This window comes from Eptesicus fuscus, chromosome 11 (genome assembly GCF_027574615.1).
Source record: "Eptesicus fuscus isolate TK198812 chromosome 11, DD_ASM_mEF_20220401, whole genome shotgun sequence".
Classification (NCBI taxonomy): Eukaryota; Metazoa; Chordata; class Mammalia; order Chiroptera; family Vespertilionidae; genus Eptesicus; species Eptesicus fuscus.
The window spans coordinates 64205303-64225605 of NC_072483.1; the positions used below are offsets into that span (position 1 = coordinate 64205303).

At 42.6% G+C, this 20303-nt stretch overlaps 1 protein-coding gene and 1 non-coding gene across 3 annotated transcripts in view; one reads left to right on the plus strand and one right to left on the minus strand.

Moving 5' to 3' along the window:
* Nucleotides 1-20303, minus strand: part of LOC103303198 (nuclear body protein SP140-like protein) — a 68751-nt gene that overhangs the window by 39872 nt on the left and 8576 nt on the right. For both annotated transcript variants that reach the window (XM_054722783.1, XM_054722782.1), the window contains exons 2-7: nucleotides 9929-10088; nucleotides 9299-9467; nucleotides 6329-6412; nucleotides 4971-5033; nucleotides 1754-1903; nucleotides 1221-1304 (exon numbers count right to left, since the gene is read on the minus strand). In XM_054722783.1, the coding sequence (XP_054578758.1) occupies nucleotides 1221-1304; nucleotides 1754-1903; nucleotides 4971-5033; nucleotides 6329-6412; nucleotides 9299-9467; nucleotides 9929-10088 (710 nt within the window). The remainder of the gene's footprint in view (nucleotides 1-1220; nucleotides 1305-1753; nucleotides 1904-4970; nucleotides 5034-6328; nucleotides 6413-9298; nucleotides 9468-9928; nucleotides 10089-20303) is intronic.
* On the plus strand, nucleotides 13444-13547 carry LOC114229218 (U6 spliceosomal RNA). The gene has a single exon (XR_003615297.2). It is a non-coding gene; the product is annotated as a U6 spliceosomal RNA (small nuclear RNA).

Below are 20303 nucleotides of genomic sequence, written 5' to 3' on the forward strand. Positions count from 1 at the left end.
TGTGTCTCCCTCAATTTTTCTATGTACTGGCATTTCCTCTGTGTCTTTCTTCATATTCTTTTCCTTTATATTTTTATGTCTTTCTCTCAGGGCCCAGCAGGGTCTAGGCTCTAGGGTGATGCAAATGAGGTGCTCAAGACACAAGAAGGTACTGAGTGAGATCCTCCTTATCTGTCACCTCAGATTTCCCTTGCCTCATTCTAGACCTAGCCCTGCTATCCTCTAGCTCAGTGGTCGGCAAACTGTGGCTCATGAGCCACATGCGGCTCTTTAGCCCCTTGAGTTTTTAGCAAAGGCCAGCTTAGGAGTACCCTAATTAAGTTAATAACAATGTACCTACCTATATAGTTTAAGTTTAAAAGAATTGGCTCTCAAAAGAAATTTCAATCCTTGTACTGTTGATATTTGGCTTTGTTGACTAATGAGTTTGCTGACCACTGCTCTAGCTGATTTTTTAGTTCCTACATTCTCTGTTTGGTTCCTGCTTTCTTCCATTCTATCCCTGTTTTTAATTGGTAATGGGACCTGTGTATGCCTCTTCTGTATCAATTTTGTCTTTCCATGTATTTCCCTCATCTCAAGCATTCAAATCATCACCAAAGTTGTCCCCTATGATTTTGTGCACTGCATAAAATCCCTCCACCTGCCACTTCATTCTAAAGGTCCTTTACCTGGCTTCCTTAGTTGAAGATCTAACCAGCAGCATTACCCATGACTTCCATGTTTCTGTTATAAATTCTAAAAGTGAAGTGCAGACACAGGGGCTTGAGGGCACGAGAAGGAGGGGTACGGGGGGTAATGGGGGAATAAGGACACATATGTAACACCATAATAAAAAAAATTTTTAAAAAAGTGAAGTGCAGCTTATTTCTTTTACACCAACTCCACAACATGGCACTGGTTGGATTCCATGTCAATTTATGTGAACTCTATCTCACTCTTATACATTGTTGTTTGGTGTTCCCAGTCCACCTTCTCCATAGTTTCTCTCTTTGCATTTTTTTTCCAGGGACAACCCTTTATCAAAGAACTGCGTTCTCTTTCTCCCTGGCCTTTCCCACCTGTTAAAAACAGCTAGAGGCTGTGCACAAGGCTGTGTGTCTTGCGTGGTGTTAAGATGGGTGGGGGAGCTGGTTACTATGGGAGAACAAAGGAAAGCTTTTGCTCTCATAGAAAAACAAAGATATACTTAGATCATTGGTAAGGTAGGTAATAATTACTTTCTTCATCAGAGGGCAATGGGCTGGGTATCTCTAGTCTTGCATTTCCATTATTTCCTTGGATGGGTACTTGCTCGTAGGACTCTGAAATAAAAAAAGACAACAGCTGAGCTCCCACAGAGCCTTACTCTGCCTATTACCATTTTGTTGCACCTCACCAACTTCTCCTTTCTTCTCCTGTTCCTACTTACAGCCTGACTGCATATATTGCCACTTTAACTCAGTGAAAGTGTTTGTATTTCATTGATTCCACGGTAAATCTCTCACTGACTTATTTTGACTTTTGTTTCTGTCTATCTTTCCCATGAGGCTCTGCAGCTCTTCTCCCTTTGTCTCTTATCTTAGTATTTCTCTTTTTCTCCAGGTCTCTCCTATCAATATATCAGGATCCATTTCTGCACTCTGTGTGTCTATGTGATTTCCCTCTTTTTGTTAATAAGTGTCTCCTTGAGTCATACCTTACTTCATTCTCTGCCACCAGCAAATGCCCCTTGACCTCTCCACATTCATCAAATCCAGCCATTCAGGCTTACCTGCTGACTCAGTCTCTTGGGCACATTGTTCATTCTCTTGTTGGCTTTCTAGTGCATCATTGTTGTTACTGGTTGTAACTGTTTCATTCACATTTATCTGTCCTCTTTCACAACGGTGCTCTGACAGTCCATTTTCAGGTGGAGATGTACCTAAACCACGTTTTGATTAATAGATATTTTATTTGCTTCGAGCATCAATCAGGGTCCAACAGGAAAATATAAAGCTCTCTAAGCCTTTGGAGCAGAGGGAATTTAATCCAGGTGGTTAGTTATACACCTGGTGGAAGAGCTGGCAATTCCAAATTGAAGAAGAGTCAACAGGGACCAAGGGTGAACTCATGTGTCCAGTCACTGGGTAGGTAGAAGCTGGACCATGGCTGGCTTGCTTGGTGGGAGGTAGAGTCATGGGAGATGCAGCTATTGAGAGAATTGCTGCCCAAGACAGTGATGGGGAAATACCATGCTTCTCCCTTGCTTTCACTTTCCACTCTCTTGCTGGTGTCTCCCAGTTTAGGAATCCAGCAGGAAAACGTAGCAAGAGACCTAGTAAGCAAGGCTGCAGGGGTCTGTGGCCAGAGATAGAGGGCAGAGCAGAGCAGAAGCCCATAAGGAATGAGTCTCTGAGTAAACCACCCAGAACCAGTGCACCCTCTTCCCTATGGTGAGCCTCCTTGGTTCATTATTGGTTCCATTGACCAATCCCACTCTGTTCCTCCCAACCTCAATAGTTGTATGAATTGGTAAATATTTTTTTTTCAGTGCAGTTTGGATTTTTTCATTTAGTGCTATTTTCTAAACAAAGTAATTTATGTAAAGGATGATTTAAAAATAATTCCCTTAATTTTAATACAGAATGTGAATCCTGGTGCATTTTAATGCCACATCTACAGTTCCTTAGTGCCTCCTCCTGGGTTGGTAAGCATGAGACACAGCCCTTCCCTTGCCTATGCATGTCACAGTCAACCATCCCTGCTTATTGTGCATCATTTGGGTTGTAGGTTGAAATCCCTCTCTTTATTTTTATTTAAAAATTTTTTTTAGAATTTATCTTTGAAATTGCTCTCTTTATACTAGTATACATTGTTCCCAATCATTAAGATGCTCTGGGATTTTATTTCCAAACAAGTTTGCCCTCAGACCACATTGGGGGTCATAATGTCATTGCATCCTCCCCCGACATCCTACACACGCACACACACACACACACACACATGCACACACGTGCACAAATGTATACACACACAGAATCCCTTCCCTGCTCATTACTCCTCATAATTCTTTCCTTTCACCCTTCCTTTTCCCACCAGCAGGATTGGTGGCTAATATGGATTCATATACTTTAAAAGATATTTTTAAATTCAACTTTTTGAGCAAATATGATTTGCTAAGAGTATAAATATGCTTTCAAAAATAACCCTGAGAAGTTTTTCTTTTATAAAAATGTATTGCTAATTTGAATATCCTTTCTTAAATAACACTTCCCACTGGAAGCTACACTGCAATGCCTTCCATAGTGAATTTTCCTGAATCTCCTCCCTGTCACTCATTTTCAAAGGAGAGTCATGCAACAAACACATGATACTTCTTATAGACTAGTGTGCTCTAGGGTACAGAACCTGAGGCCCTCAATTTATTTTCCTGGCCCTGAGATTGGTATTACTGTTATCACTGCTTTTACAAATATCCTAGTTTACTGTAGTAGTTAAAAGGTTAGACTCTGGCACTAGATACAAATAATAATGATCATTAAACATAGTGATATTAACACATGCATGGAACACTGATGAGTACCAGGCATGATTGTGAATACTTTACATGACATAACTTGTTTAAAATCCATCACCCTGTGAAGTAGGTACTATTATCACCTCCATTTTTATTTTATTATTATTATTATTATTATTTTTAATTTAGAGAATCATTGATTGACTGCCTCCTGCATGCCCCCTACTGGGGATTGAGCCCGCAACCTGGGTATGTGCCCTTGGCGGGAATCAAACCTGGGACCCTTCAGTCCACAGGCCAACACTCTATCCACTGAACCAAACTGGCTAGGGCAATCACCTCCATTTTATAAATGATGAAACTGAGGTACAAAGAGGGAAATCCACCTCCCAAGGTCACAGGGAAGAATTTGAAGCCAGCTGTGGGTCACCAGAGTTCCTGTTCTGACACCACCCTAAGGCAGAGGTCAATCCCTAGTCTCAGTGGCCAAACTTGCACAAATAGCCAAAGTCTCAGCTCATTCTTTGTTCTCTGACAAATGTGGTTGATACACCATCACTGTATTTTTTAAATTCTCACCTGAGGACATGTTCATTGATTTTAGAGGGGAAAAAAAGGAGAGAGAGAGAGAGAGACTGAGAGAGATTGAGAAAGAAATTGGTTGCCTCCTGTTTGTGTCCCAATTGGGAATTGAACCCTTGACCTTTTCATGTACAGGATGATGCTCCAAGCAACTGAGCCACACTGGCCAGAGTGATGTACCATCATTTTAAGTGTTTGAGAAGTTTAAATAAAATATTGCCTATATCACTATAAGGGATATTATGACTGATCAGAAAATTAACTCTTTATGATTAATATCTTACATTTATAATATTTTAAATCATTTAATACCATTATTAAGAGTGTTATAGATTAAGGGGAGGTCAAGAGTTGTAAACAGTGGCTATTGATTGCTAAATTACCAAAGTACTTTTTTAGAGGCTGGTCAGGTGTTTGGAGGGCAGCTCCAGGCCTGCTGCCCCAGAGATGATGAGGGAGGGTTTGCTCAGGAGGCACATGGCATCCATGGTCCTGTGTGAGGGACCCAACAGGTGAGAGGCCCTGGCCCAGAAGGAACACACTTATCACCCCTACCTTACCAACCTTGCTACAGTGCTGGCCACAGCTGGATGTGACATCAAAGCAAGCCTGCAGCTAGATTCAAGCAAGACAGAGGCAGAAAACTGTGAAGCCAGGTGCATGGGCAATAGGTCCAGGCCTAGGTTGTCAGGAGCTGGCAGTAAGTGCATTTAAAGAATATGGAAGGAGCAACCTTCCCAGGCAACTAGGAAAATGAAGACTCTGTTATCTAAATCCTTGAAGAAATTGCAGAAGCAAAGATGGACAATTCTGGGTGATCAGTACTAAAAAGAAGCAGCCCTCCCACCATAGCACCTGACAGATGGGACAAGAAGTGCAAAGGGTCACAGAACAGTCAACAGGAACAGACCATTGTAATTTGAGAGACGTGAGCAGATCCAGGTCAGGTTTTGATATGAGTTTTCACCAGTGCCTGTGGGGGAAAAATGGGAAGTTTATTTCAGAAATGCCATTTCCCCATAATTCCCCTTTAATTGTTATAAAGTAGGAATGGAAGATGCCCTCCCTCAGGTATCAATACAGTGCCCACCTGGACCTGGAGGATTCCACCCCACTCTTATAGTCAGACCCAAATCCCCCTTTGGACTGGAAGTGCCTTGGCCAGTCCATCTCACTAAGTATTTTCCATGAGCACCTTAGGTGACTGGCAATGGCTTTTCATGTCAGCCATGGCCATAGTGAACCTGTTTTTGTTCCCACAGCTGCCCCTGTCTGGTGGCCTTGCTGTAGTTCCTACAAAATCCTGGTGCCTCATTGCACCCTCTTTGCACCATACCCTCCCTCCCCATGTCTGTTTCTCTCTTGTTGGCCTTTTCATGAGGTTCAGTGTCTGACTCTCCTGTACTCCTTCCAGCTCCTAGTATTCTTCTTTCTGTGTTTCTCTCTGCATATATTTTCCTATTTTTGTTTCATGCTTCTGGTTTTTCCATGAGATTATCTGGGTGTGTGCAGGGTTAAGAACACAGGCTCTGGGTTCAGAATGCCTGAGTTCATCTTGCTCATTTGACCCCAGTCCAACTACACATACAACCAGCCAACTACACATAGATTTTAGTCTCCTAATTGCAGAAAGAGTACATACATAATACTAACTTCTAATGGCAGCTGTGAGCACGAAGTCCACAACTGTCAGAGTAAATGTTCAATAAGTGAGCTCTTAGTAATATGGTTGTTTTATTGTGTCCTTTACCCCTTTCTTCTGCCTTTCATTTTCCCTCCTTCTTCTTCTCTCATAATATGCACATTTCCTATCTTCTTTCTATTACTGCCCATCTCCTTGAATATTCCTGCTCTTGAACAGCATCCCCCACGTTTGAATCAGCCCCTTCTTCTGTCATTATCAAGGATATCCTCTGTGATGTTGACCTGGGGTCCATAGTTCCTAACCCTATATAGCTTCACACTCATCTTCTCCTACAGGTTCTCTCTAAATCACAATTACTTCCAGGTTAGCATTGTCTTTAAATCTGGTTTCCTGACACATTGTGTTCCTGTTCATCTGTCTTGTTTATTGAACCAACGGTATCTTGTCATAGCTCCTCCTCCAGGATCAGTATCTGGTAAGATGTTCATATAAACAGCACTCCCTGCCTTCTCCAGGCTCCTCAACAGTTCTTCTCTTATTCCCAAATTCCAGCAGGACTCAGGGCCCATCTCCCATTCTCCTTTCCACTTCAGATGAGAATCAGCTTTTATGTTTGCAATCACCTTGTTCAAGACTTAGTTGGGTGTTAGGGTCCTCCACACTCTCTTCTCCATCATTTTCATGGAAACAAATGTTATCATGGATTGCTGAGAAGATGGAGAGAAAAGACACTTAGAGATTTCCATCAGAGACCAGGGACATCATCCCAAATTTACGTGTTTAAGAATTTCTAGCCCTTGGGTCACTCAGAGCTCAATGGGACTCCATCCTCATGGTAAAGTTCTCCATCATTGCTGGGACAGAAAAAAGAACCCCAACAAGCAACTATATTTCAAATACAGAAAGTAGCCACTCAAATGTCAGGAAAAGGAATTGTGAAAATATAGTAAAAAAACATATGGTTGGGAAAAAATATCAAAATAAATACTGGAAGTTAAGTGTGTTTTCTGAACTGTTCCAAGTGTAATGAAGAAACAGAGGGGTTTCTCAGTAGAAGGACTAGGATCCTAGAGAGATCCTTGTGATGAAGAAAAAGCCCAACAGCTTTAAAGATGGGCTTGAAGAAGAGAAGGGTTGGACTTAATTGGGTCAGGGAGGATGTTTTTCCCAAAGAGATAGACCAGAGGACACTGGTGGAATTAGACAGACCTCCTGGGGGATTGATTTCAGAAATAAAGGAAGGACACTGAAACTGCAAGCAGGGAATGAAAATTTCAGCACTGGAGGATGCCTCTGATTTCTGGACCAGGGGCAGGAGGCTGCAGTGAGGAGGGACTAGAGCATTAACCTAGGGCCCCTGCATGTAGATGATAAATAAATGTAAGGAGGAAGTACATAAACCAATAAGTCTGGGTGTGAGTGTCTATGGGGAGTCCAGGGAGGGATGAGGCACTGTGGAAGGAAATGAAGGCTAACTTAGGCCAATAATGGGAGCTCCTATTGGGACCATGCCTGTTGGTTGGTAGATGAACAAGACAGTGGGAACCACAGATGCTTTGTCATTCCAGGACATGGCTATAAATCCAGGAAAAATCAGATGGAAGATAGGAAGAGAACATAGGGCTTAAAGCCCAGAAATGGTGAAGGTAACCTATGGGCAGGTGTTTTGATAAGGGGTTGAGCGGATCTCTGAATGGATGAAGTTCATCATCTCCAGGCAGCAGGAGAGTGTCACACCCCAAACCACAACCTTTAGCTTCTTGAATTTTGGGTTGTTGACCTGTAGCTACTTGGGCAGCAGAATATGTGATGTGGAAGCTGCAGCCTTCCTCAGAGGCAGGTGGGCAGCTGCTGGTGTACATGTGGGTCACCCCAGAATGGGGAGCCTTAGAAACCGAGGCATGTGATTTGGGTGCTAGGCCCTGGGGAGGGAAGTTCCTGAACTCCATGGAGAGGATCAGAGACCCTAAGATGTAGGTAGTAAAGGTAACTGCCATTCCTGTCTTACCCATGTCTTGGGACATGGTTACAAATATAATATTGACTTGAAATTTGTGACTAGGTATTTGACATCCTTTATCTCTTTTCTGACTAAATGACACTGTAAAAACAACTTTGTTCTTCATTACATAAGACTGCTATTGATACAATTCAATAAGCCACATGCTTCATACCTACTTTAAAGTATTTCCTTATTTACAAACCTCTTAGTATCTCTTTATTGCCTACTTATAAGCTTCGAATTGCTTAGCTGTATATACTAAACTTTGTAAAATCATCTTCAAACTTATCTCTCTTGAATTAGCTCCCACAGTATGCTTCTCACTCTCTGATTGAGCCAAATCAAATTTGTCCTTGTTTTGAAGACATACTAGTCCTTTTCACAATCATGTCTGATCCCATAGTATCCACCCTCTTAGGACATATGACCATTTTTCTTGTAATATCTCTATCTCTTATCTGGAAAACTCCATTGAGCCTACATCGGAATAAAAAGTTCACTTAGGTAAGTAAATTCTATCTATCTATCTATCTATCTATCTATCTATCTATCTATCTATCTATCTATTATCTATCTATCTATCTATCTATCATCTATCTATCTATCTATCTATCTATCTATCTATCTATCTATCATCTATCTATCTATCTATCTATCTATCTATCTATCTATCTATCTATCTAGATACAGTAGAGAATTCTCTTAACTGGGTACCATTAAAAAGTATAAATTATGTCTTCTTAGAAAATCATACCTCCTTGAGAATCATACCTGTAGTGTTATATAGCATCAAAAGTAGTCCCTGGGAGAGCAATAGGTTTTGTGATTCTATGACTAATGTGTGTTTCACCCATTGTGAAGAAAATTAATAAAACCATTTCTTGTTCTTTAAGAGCAAATTTGACTTTGGGTTAAATTTCTTGCTTATTACTCTGGACTCTTGATGAAGGTGGCCTCTCTTCTGTGTCACTAGGCCAAGACTGAGCTTATGATAAAAAATGACCTGTGACTGTAGGTAGATAAATTATATGTATACTAGGAAGGACTATATGTGAACTATAAGCCATTTATGATCTTCCTTCAATGTAGTGACTCTTATAACTCAGCTCTTCTTTGTGGGGTCCCTGAAAGTTACAACTACAGAGTTGTTACAAGAGACGTTGACTACCATGGGCATGATATGGCCAAATCACAGTGGATCCCACAACTAAGCTGTCACTAGTGGTGGGTGGTAGTCAACTTGGTGGCCTGCTGTGTGGACAGCTTCAAGGGGTCCACAGAAGAGCAGCAACTGATGCTGCCCTGTTGGGATGCTGAGTTTCCTGTCATTTGTCTTTCTAAGTAGGTCTCGTGCTACCATGGCTCTGGTTGTCCTGTGACCCTAAATGCCTAGTTAAGCAGACCTGCAGATGGGTGTTTATATTGTAGCCATTTTATAAAAAACTTTGAGAGGCTCATGATATGTTTGTTTTCTTAACTGCTACATCCCTACTGCCCAGCACAGTGAGTGGTACATAGTAGGAGCTAAATATATACTTGTCAAAAAAAAGTTATTCCTGTACAGCAAGAGGTAGAGAATAAATCTAATTACCCTTTTCAAAGCTTTTATAAATGTTATTTAAGTCAGGGTATTCCTGTTTGTTGGTCTCACTGAACAATGCTTCCAGGAGTGGCAGGTTAAATGTCTTCTCCAGTTTTTCGAGCACATTGTACACCACTCTCTGTACAGGGACCAGGTTTCTACAAGATTCTTGACAATCCTAAAAATAATAAATGGAGAAAATATAAATATGAACTTCAAAGTTACAGAAGAGCCCTAGAAAGTGATTTTTGTTGTTGCTAATCCTCACCAGAGGATATTTTTTCCCCCATTGCTTTTCAGAGAGAGTGGAAAGGGTGGGAGGGATGGGGAGAGGGAGAAAGAAAAAAATCATTGATGAGCGAGAGATACATCGACTGGTTGCCTCCCGCAGGAGTCCTGACTGGGGCTGGGAACCTGCAACCCAGGTACGTGCCCTTGACCAGGAATCAAACCTGCGACCCTACAATGAATGCTCAGGGAAACACTCCAACCTTTGAGCCAGTCAGGCCAGAGCTAGGAATTGATTTTGTTGTAAATGCGTTACAATTTCCCTGCATAGGTATTTTCTCATGTAAAATTTAGAATTGCTATATATTTGTACGGCTACTAAGTCATTGTAACATAATAAACCTCACTTACTTCATACATTTTATTGGTGATGAGTTCACGGTCACGAAGAATCTGAAGGAAAGGAAATTCCTTTTTTATTGCTCTTGAAATCTCCACCTTATGTTTTTTGAAGTGCGTGAATATAATATTGTAGATAAAACTGTCTATGCTCTGATCTTCTGTGGACATCCTAGGGAGAAGGAATACCATGTGAAAATGGTTATCAAGATTCTGAGATGCTTGTGGAGGCGGTTAAGAGAAATATCACACTGCGTTATAAAACTAGTTCATAACTGAAAAGTTATGGTTTGATAATGATATAGAATAAATTTAGTATTTCACAAGAATATCACCATTTCTTCTGGGACTTCTGCTTTATGTTGTTATAAATCTACCTCTGCTTTGTTATATATGTGAATTTTTTTATGTATCTAAACTTCAGAAATTGTTGTTGTTTCCAGTGAAAGTAATTGTAAACCTGAGTCTGTAATTCTGGTTCTTAGTTGATCATTTTATTACTATGATAACAATGTTTTAATCAATATCTTATATTTCTAAATGTTATGAAGACTCATAACATATTTTTGTCAAACCAGAAAAGTACCCATTAGGCATATACACGTCAGGTAATAATAATGTCACATTATTGTTTTAAATTCCTGCAAGAAAATGTTTTTGGTTAAGGATGGGAGATGAAGAGAAGCATTTGTCTTCTCTTTTATTGAAAACCCTACTAAAATTATAATGAAGGAATGTAGGTGAAGGATACTCCTAGCAGTCAGGAAAGCAACTGCATGCCCCGTGGGATCCTAAAGGCAGTGGAATTTGAATGGGAGACATGGTGCTTAATACCAACATGTCATTTGAAAAATGAAGAGCAGAGCAACCCCACAACCCACAAGCTGACCTCCTGGAGCCAGGCAGCTTCTCAGAGGCAAACATTGCTGTCCTTTATCAACGTATGTTAATGTTGCCTGTTACTGGATTTGTACATACAATAATACATTGTGCATGCTTATGTGTCTAACTGCTTTTGTTCATCATCTACGTTTTTGGGTAATTAGAAGTTAGTTCCTTTTTATTGTAGAGAATACTCCATTGGATGTTTTCACCACAATCTGCTTACTTATTTTCCTGTTGATGAACATTTGGATTGATTCCAGTTCTAGTGTAAATGAAGCTGCTCTACTTTTTGTGGCGAGATGTTTTCATTCCTCTTGGAGAAACAGCTAAAATTGGAATTGTAAGGTCATTGTGTAGCAGTATGTTTAACGATTACAATATCTTCCAAACTGTTTTTCAAAGTCTATAAGAAATAGCCTTTCCAATTTTAGTCATTCTAATGTGTGATGTGCTATCTCAAATAGCTTTAATTTGTATTTCTTTAATGACTAATACTGATCACATTTTCATATGCTTATTGGTGATTCATGTATCTTTATGTATTATATATCTTCATGTAAAGTGTCCGTCCAAGTCTTTGTACTATTTAGATTATTGTGTTGTCTTTTACTCCTTATTGATGTGTAGGAATTTGTTATATATTGTGGAAATAAGTGGTTTTCTTTTTTTTTTTTTAGTTTGTTTTTTTTTTAAAAGAGGTTATATGTCTGAAATCCCAGAGAAAATATGCTAAACATCCTGCTTTTAGCAATTAAAAACTGCACAACCTCTACCTCAGACATCCACCCCACCCACTACCACAAACATACACACACAAATGTTCACTCCATGGCCCAGTGATCTGTCAAGCTGCCTTCTCCCATCATTTGGAAATGCCAACTTTGGTTCCAGCTTATATCCTTTCTAAAGACTTAATTCTTCCCTCACCACCAATTTCAAGAGCACTTCCTCTATTCCTTTCCTATGGCACTATACCCTTCCACCCCTTTTCACAAATCCTAATTTTCCCCACTGGTCTCAAGTTAATTGGAAGTCTATTTGGTTCATCTGGGCCTACAGAATGAAATGCAGGGCTTGGCATGAAGCAGGCCCACAAATAATCCTATATAATAAAGAGGCAATATGCAAATTAACCCTCATGCACTCACAAGATGGCTGCCTATGATCAGGCTGGCAGGGGGCTTAGTGAGGGATGACCAAACAACTGAACAGCAGGCTGCGTGGGGCAACCAGGGTGGCGCGCACGTGTGTGTGTGTGTGTGTGTGTGTGTGTGTGTGTGTGTGTGTGTGTATGTGTGTGAGGGGAGACCAGGCCGGCAGGGGAAGCAGTTGGGGGCAACCAGGCCAGCAAGGGGGGGGGCAGTTGGGGGAGCAGTAAAAAGCGACCAGGCTGGCGGGGGAGGGGGGCAGTTAGGGGTTATCAGGCAGGCACACAGAGGCAGTGAGGTGCGACCAGGCCAGCAGGGGCGGGGGAGAGTTAGGGGCGACCAGGCAGGCAGGCAGGCGAGCAATTAGGAGCCAGAGGTCCAGGATTGTGAGAGGGATGTCTGACTGCCAGTTTAGGCCCTATCCCTGGGATCGGGCCTAAACTGGCAGCCGGACATCCCCCAAGGGGTCCCAGATTGGAGAGGGTACAGGCTGAGCTGAGGGGATCCCTCCCCGCCCTGTGCACGAATTTCCTGCACCAGGCCTCTAGTTGATGAAATAAAGCACCAAGGATATTTTTCCCTAGAGGCTCAGCTGACAAAATCTAGGAGGAATTTCCTGTTAAAACCTTCATAACTGCACATGGGCAAAACTGTACAATTTGATATGAAGAGGGGTTATGAGGAGGGGTGAAGAAGGGAAAACAGGTACAAAGTAATTGGAAGTGCCTATGAATGTGCGTTATTAGGTAAAAATAACCTGAGGAGTTATCCATCCCCATCTCTTGGGCTTGGAACTAGAGCAATGAACTGACAAAGGGCTGGGGCCAGAAATTAAGTAGGAGGGGGGGGCCTTATCACATGCCTTCCCCCCTCCCGCAACCCGCCCAACTTCAGCTGAAAAGAGTTAGATCTGTCAGCTTCATTGGGAGGGCCTCAAGGGGACAGTGCAGAGATGAGTCAGGGGTGCACTCGAAAGTCATAAAATCTTATGGTTGCACTCTGGCGGCTGTTACCAAAGGATGGAAAAATATGTGGGGTGGGAGGAGCATGCTTGAGGCCAAAGCTTAAGGATGCAAAGCAGATGGTGTTCAGGGCCCATGGCTCTTGGGAGCCCATGGGCCCAAGGTCCAGAAGCTGGGCAGAGTCCTCTAGCCCCACCCGATCCTGGGCTCCAAATCCGGATCTGAAAAGATCCGAGAGCCCAACCCCAGGCTCCCTCCCCACACTGGGTTTACACCAATGTGCCAATAATAAGGAAAGATTATTTTGATTTTCTAAGTCTTTTGGCTTCCCACATATCTTTTATTTATTTTTATTGCTTTTTGTTAATCCAACAAGTGTTTATTGAGTGCACTGTCCTTTTGAAAAATATTATTTGTATTGGTTTCAGGTGTACATCACAGTGATTAGACAATCAATCATATAATTCACAAAGTGTTCCCCCAGATAATGCCAGTACCCATCTGGCACAATATCTTTTAAAATCAATTTGTCGTGCTCGCTTCAGCAGCACCTATACTAAAATTGGAACAATATAGAGATTAGCATGGCCCCTGAGCAAGGAAGACACGCAAATTCGTGAAGCATTCCATATTTTTGTTAGGAAGAACCTGGAGAAGGTGGCCTCATTGCTGGAGTACACCTCCGACATAGACACTGACCCCCTGCCAGGGTAAATACAGCTGGCGGGTTGGGGTGTCTTTCTGGCGGAGATGTCAAGGGGACTCAGGTGGGCTCGGGGGAGGGCTGTGGGGTCTGGGATGAGACAGAGTCACCAGAGTGGAGCCCCCTGAAAGTGTCCCCTGGAAGCCGTCACCATGTCTTGATCCTTATGCTGGGAAGTTGTATCCTTATTATTCTGCTGGGGATGGACGTGACCATGGTTGGGGGTTGGCATTTGAAAGGCCAAGGGTGGGGGTTCATATTGACTCAGTGATGGGGTGGGCATACTGAGCAGAGGGAGACACAGTGATGGGTGATGGTGGTGAGTGTATCCGGATGGGTGACTGAGCATGGATCCCCGGCACATCCGGGAAGGCCAAAGGTGACAAGGGGAAGCAAACCAGCTTCCCCTTGTCACCTTTTGTACTATCCTACCTAATAAAAGGGTAATATGCAAATAACCATCACTCCACTACTCCCACGATTGGGCCAGCGGGAGGCTGGGGGGCGGGACTCGGGGTGGCCTATCGACCATTGAGAAGATCAAGATGGCGGCACCCAGTCCTCTTAGCCCCAGCGGAGTCCGCCCAGTAGCAGCAGTCCAGGATGTCCAGCTGGGAGGCACCAGCGCCCAGCGTGAGCCACGGGATCGCGGGCAAGTGGCGGCAGTTTGGGGGTGGGGGTCTCCGCTGCCCCCAAGCTGCAGGATCCCCTGGCAAAGCGGGCGGCTTGGGGGTGGGTGTCTCAGCTGCCCCCAAGCTGCAGGATCCCCTGGCAAGCCGGGGCGGTTTGGGGGCAGGGGTCTCAGATGCCCCCAAGCCGCAGGATCCCCTGGCAAGCTGCAGGATCCACTGGCAAGCCAGGGCGGCTTGGGGATTGGGGTCTTAGCTGCCCCCAAGCCGCAGGATCCCCTGGCTGTGAGGACAGCTTGGGCTGGGGTCTCAGGCCTGCAGGGCTCGGCACCCCCACTGCATGATCACCCAGCCAGTGGCAGCAGCCTGGGCTGGGGTCTCAGGCCGGGAGGGCGGTGCACCCCCACCGTGCTATCTTCAGGCCAGTGAAGGCAGCTTGGGCTGGAGCCGTGCACCCCCACCGGGCTATGCCCAGCCAGGCTGAGATGGCAGCCTGGGCAGGGATCTCAGCCTGGCTTGGCTGAGGCGGCAGCCTGGGCTGGGGTCTCAGTCTGGCCAGGGCTCGATCCCCTTCCAGTGGTGGCAGCCTGGGTTCTCAACCATTGAGTCACACCAGCCAGGCAGATATGGAGGAATCTTAAACGTTTTTTTTTTTTATAATATGTATTTTATTGATTTTTTACAGAGAGGAAGGGAAAGGGATAGAGAGGTATAAACATCTATGAGAGAGAAACATGGATCAGCTGCCTCCTGCACACTCCCCACTGGGTATGTGCCCCCAACCAAGGTACATGCCCTTGACCAGAATTGAAACTGGGACCCTTGATTCTGCAGGCCAATGCTCCATCCACTGAGCCAAACCAGTTAGGACTGTCCAATATGCTAAAGAAAAAAACCCTATCTAATAAAGAGGGAATATGCAAGGGAGGGCATTTGGGGGTGACCGGGGTATCAGGGGAGGGCAGTTAGGCATTGATCGGGCTGACAGGGGAGTGGTTAGGGGGTGATCAGGCTGGCAGGCAGAGCGGTTAGGGGCAATCAGGAAGGCAGGCAGGCAAGTAGTTGGGAGACAGCAGTCCTAGATTGTGAAAGGAATGTCCAACTGCCTGTTTACAGGCAGTCAGACATCCTCCAAGGGGTCCCAGATTGGAGAGGGTGCAGGTTGGGCTGAGAGACACCCCCCCACCCCCCATGCACGAATTTTGTGCTGGCTGTCCTGGCCCCCGACACAAGGGGACAGGGTGGCCTCTGTCCACCTACACACTCAGGTGTCCTCCCTGCAGTGTCTTTGTTATACCTTTAGCCAAAAAAAATTTTTTTTGCATCTTTTTGTTTTAAAATGTGATAGTTGCTGAGGCTGAAACCCCTGGCTCTTAGAGGGACATTGGCCCAGAGGAGAGGGACCATCTGACATGACAATTCCTGCCTCCCTCACACCAGCTCCTGGACCCTAGTTCCATTGTCCTGGCAGCGGGGACACTGGGCCACCAGCCTCTGGACCAAGGTGGAGGGGCCCCAGATACGAATACCTTGGAGTCCCCATCCCTCTGTAACTGTCTTGCCAGATCTGTCTCAACTTTGTACTGTTGATGCATTTCTGAGTCTGGGATCTGCACCTTTGTTTACAATAAATGCAGACATTTGGAAAAAAAATCAATTTGTCAATTTTTACAAGAAAAGCTTTTTGGATTTTTATAGCCTTTTGCATTTTGAAACTATAGAGAAATTTGATGAGAACTGACATTTTAACAATATTAAACTCCAATCATCTCCTATGCTCCCAATCCCATAACCTAGGCTCTCTTTTTGCCATGTCCTTACTACTCCTTAATATATTAAGTCAATTATTTATATATTCTATGTTGTTTTTATTGTCATATTCATTGTCTTCTCTCAAAAATATATAAGCTATAAGCATAGGGATTGTGTGTTTTGTCCTTTTATTTTTTTTGGGGGGGTAGTTGATACACATAAGGAGATAATCAATATTTATTGGTTAGATGCCTCCAAGTACAAAAGTTTTTGTTGAGGCAAAATATAACCATAACAACATAACACTGATCCACCAAACCTGAAAACAGTTTGATGATTCATTCAGCTAAATGGTTGAGTAAATTATGGTAAATTCATATTGCTGGATACATAATTATTTACTTCTAGTATTTGAATGGAAAGGTATAGTTTTATTGATGAATGAAAACATAAATTTCATATTAATATGTTACGATTACATTTTTATACAAATCAAAATAATAAAAGTCTTTTATTTGTGTGTAAAGTTTGGAGCAAATGTTGGGAAAGGGATGCAATGTTACACCCAGGCTGTTAACATTGGCTTAGTTCAGAGTGTCAGGATTTCACCCCAGTCCCTTCAGTTCCTTGTTTTATCATTTTTGGTAACATAAGAGGAAATAGGAAATAATAGGGCCAAAGTAAGACTTTAGAACAAGTATATTTAATATCCCTATAGCTTATGAGATAATATTGTTTTTGTAAAACAATTGGTTGGGAAATTTAGAAATTTAAAAGTTGATTTTCTAATTAAAAATAAAGGTAGGAAAAAAGAATAAAATTTTTAGGAATAAATTTAACAAATGGAACACAAATCTTTGTTGTTGTTAATCCTCCTCCAAGTATAGTTTTCCATTCATTTTTAGAGAGAGTGAAAGGGAGGGGTAGAGACAGAGAAACATTAATGTGAGAGAAACACATGGAATGGTTGCCTTCCACATGTACTCCAACCCGGGCAGGGCATGTACCCCAACCCGGGCTGGGGATTTGAGCCTGCAACAAAAGTATGTGCTCTTGCTTGGAATCAAACCTAGGACCAGTCAGTTCCCGGGCTGACGCTCTGTTCACTGAGCCAAACTGGCTAGGGCTGGAACACAAATCTTAACTGCTGATAACATCAAAACATTGCTAAGAAAAAATTAAAGATCTAAATAAATGGAAACATTCCATGTTCATGGATTGGAAGACTCAACATATTTAAGATGGCAATTTCCTCTAATTGATTTATAGGTTTAATGCAGTTATCAAAATCCTAGCAGGTCTTATTGCAGAAATTACAAAGCTGATCCCAAATTTTATGTGGAAATGTGAATAGCCAAAACAATTTTGAGGAACCAAGTTGAAGGACTTATACTTTCTGATTTCAACAGTTATTATAAAGCTACAGTAATTGATACAGTAATAATACTGGCAGAAAAAATATATGGATCACTGGTACAGAATTGAGAGTGAAGAAATAAACTATGTTATTGGTCAATAGATTTTCAATAAGAAATGCCAAGACAATTCAATGAGGAAAATATAGTCTTTCAATAAATGGTGATACGATATTTGGATATCTACAGCAAAAATATTAATTTATACCTTTACCTCACAGAATATACCACAATCAACTCAAGATAGATTGTAGACCTAAATGTGAGAGTAGGGCCAGTATACTGGCATGCGTCTATGTGGTCACACAAGGCACTGTGTTTGCTCTAATGCTCTGTTTTTACAGTTTTAAAATTCTCAATGATTTGTTGCCTGTGTGTTTGGTGTCAAGTCCAAGAAATTATTGCCAAGAACAATGTCAAAAGTTTCACAGATTCAGGCTAAACTAGAGAACATTATGCTAAGTGACACAAACCAATCACAGAAGGATTAATACTACATGATTCCACTTACATGAGGTATCCAAAACAATCAAAGATAACAGAATAGTAGTGTCCAGGAGTGGGAGAGAGGGAGATGGGAAATTGTTTTTCAGTGGGTATAAAGATTCATTTATGAAAGATGAATATGTTCTAGAGATCTACTATAAAATGGTACCTATAGTTAACAAACATAAAAAAGTTTTTGGAGATGATGAATATATTTAGTACCTTGGTTGTGGTGATGGTATCATAAATGTATGGATATGTCCAAATTCATGAAGATGTATACATTATGTGCATAATTTTTGTATTTAAATAATGCAATAAATCTTTAGAAAACATAGTAATTACATGTTTTACATGATGTTATGGGGAAACTAGCAAAAGGCAAGCCAATTTGGGTTTCTGAATTGTGGTTCAGGAATCAGAGGCATCATTACTTCAGAAGACAGGTGGGGAGGTGAAAAGCAAAATTGGCATATTGAAGCTCACAAGTCATCTAGAGGCATCCATTAGCCCTAATCAGGTGTTCATGTCTCATTTCTAAATGTGGCTGGACACCCAGTGGATGCCTGATGGGATCTTTGAGAACAAAACAAACAATGGGTCAGGAGCTGGGGGAAAATGAACTCTTAAAAGAACCTTGGAAGATACAGATGAATTAAAAACATTATCATCCTCAGTAATAGAGATAAAATATTAGATTTATTAAAAAAGAGCATGATATAACCCTGGCTAGCATGGCTCAGTGGTTGAGCATCATCCTATGCATCAAGAGATCACTGATTTGATTCTCAGTAAGGGTACATGTCTGGATTTCAGGCTCAATCTTCAGTAGGGGGTCTGCAGGAGGCAGCCTATTGATGGTTCTCTCTCATCACTGTTTCTCTCTCTCTCTCTCTCTCTCTCTCTCTCTCTCTCTCTCTCTCCCTCTCCCTTCCTTTCTCTTTCTAAAACCAATGAAAACACACACACACACACACACACACACACAAGAGATTGTATAGGAGAAACCAAGATGGCAGCATAAGTAAATACCTAAACTGCTGCCTCGCACAACAATTTCAAAACTACAACTAAAAGACAAAATGGACATCATCCAGAACCACAGGAAAGCTGGCTGAGTGGAAATTCTACAACTAGAAGTAAAGAAAAAAGCACACTGAGACTCAGAGGAGCTGCAGGAGGCAGAGGTACTAAGACACGCACGCAGAGAGGATTGGCAACTGAGTGCGTGGCTGGCTTTCTCAAGCGGGAAGGAGACAAAAGCTCCCGACTGTGCTGAACTCCAGTTCTGGATGAGATTCTGGGGACACAGACTCATATGGGGTGAAACTGGACTGTCAGGAAAGAGAAAAGCACATGGAGACTCTGAGAAACTGCAGAAGGCAGAGGTACTGAGGTGCGTGCACGGAGAGGGAGGGCAACTTAGTACGAGGCTGGATTTCTCAAGAGGAAGGGAGACAAAAGCTCCCGACTGCACTGAACTCCAGTTCTGGGCAAGACTCTGGGGACCCAGATTCATTTGGGGAGAAACTGGACTGTCTGGCAGCAGGCGGAACTCGAGTGCGGCTTTCTCTCAGAGGTGCTTGCAGCGATTACCACGGGACACTGAGACACAGGGGCCTATTAGGGCAGGGAAACCAATGCTGTCTGCTCCGCCCTGAAACTCTGCCCCATCCAAGATGAGCACAGAGGCTTTTGCAAGTCTTGTCTCATAAGGGTGTCTCCAGCACAGAAGTTCTCCCAGCGTAGACACAACTGATCCTCACTGCCAATTGGCCAGGAGGTAAATTCCTCCCAGTTATACCAACAACAATCAAGGCTTAACTACAACAAGACTGTGCACACAGCCCACAAAGGGGTGCACCAAGAGTGTCCAACTTAGGTAACTGGGGAGGCTGAGCTACTGGGCCCTAGAGGACACCTAGCACACAAAGCCACTCTGTCAACTCAGGGAAGAATCCAAAATGCAGAGACAGAGAAGCAGGTCACAAATGAAAGAAATGGAGGAAAGCAAATGACTGGATATAGAGTTCAAAACCATGATTATAAGGTTTTTCAAGAATTTTCTAGAAAAGGCCGATAAATTTAGTGAGACTCTCAAGGGTATGAAAAAGGACCAACTAGAAATTAAGCATACACTGACTGAAATAAAAAATATTATACAGAGATCTAACAGCAGACTAGAGTATCGCAAGAATCAAGTCAAAGATTTGAAATACAAAGAAGCAAAAAATACTCAACCAAAAAAGCAAAAAGCAAAAAGAATCCAAAAACGTGAAGATAGTGTAAGGATCCTCTGGGACAACTTCAAGCATACCAACATCCAACTAATGGGGGTGCCAGAAGAAGAGAGAGAGCAAGATACTGAAAACCTATTTGAAGAAATGACAGAAAACATCCCCCACCT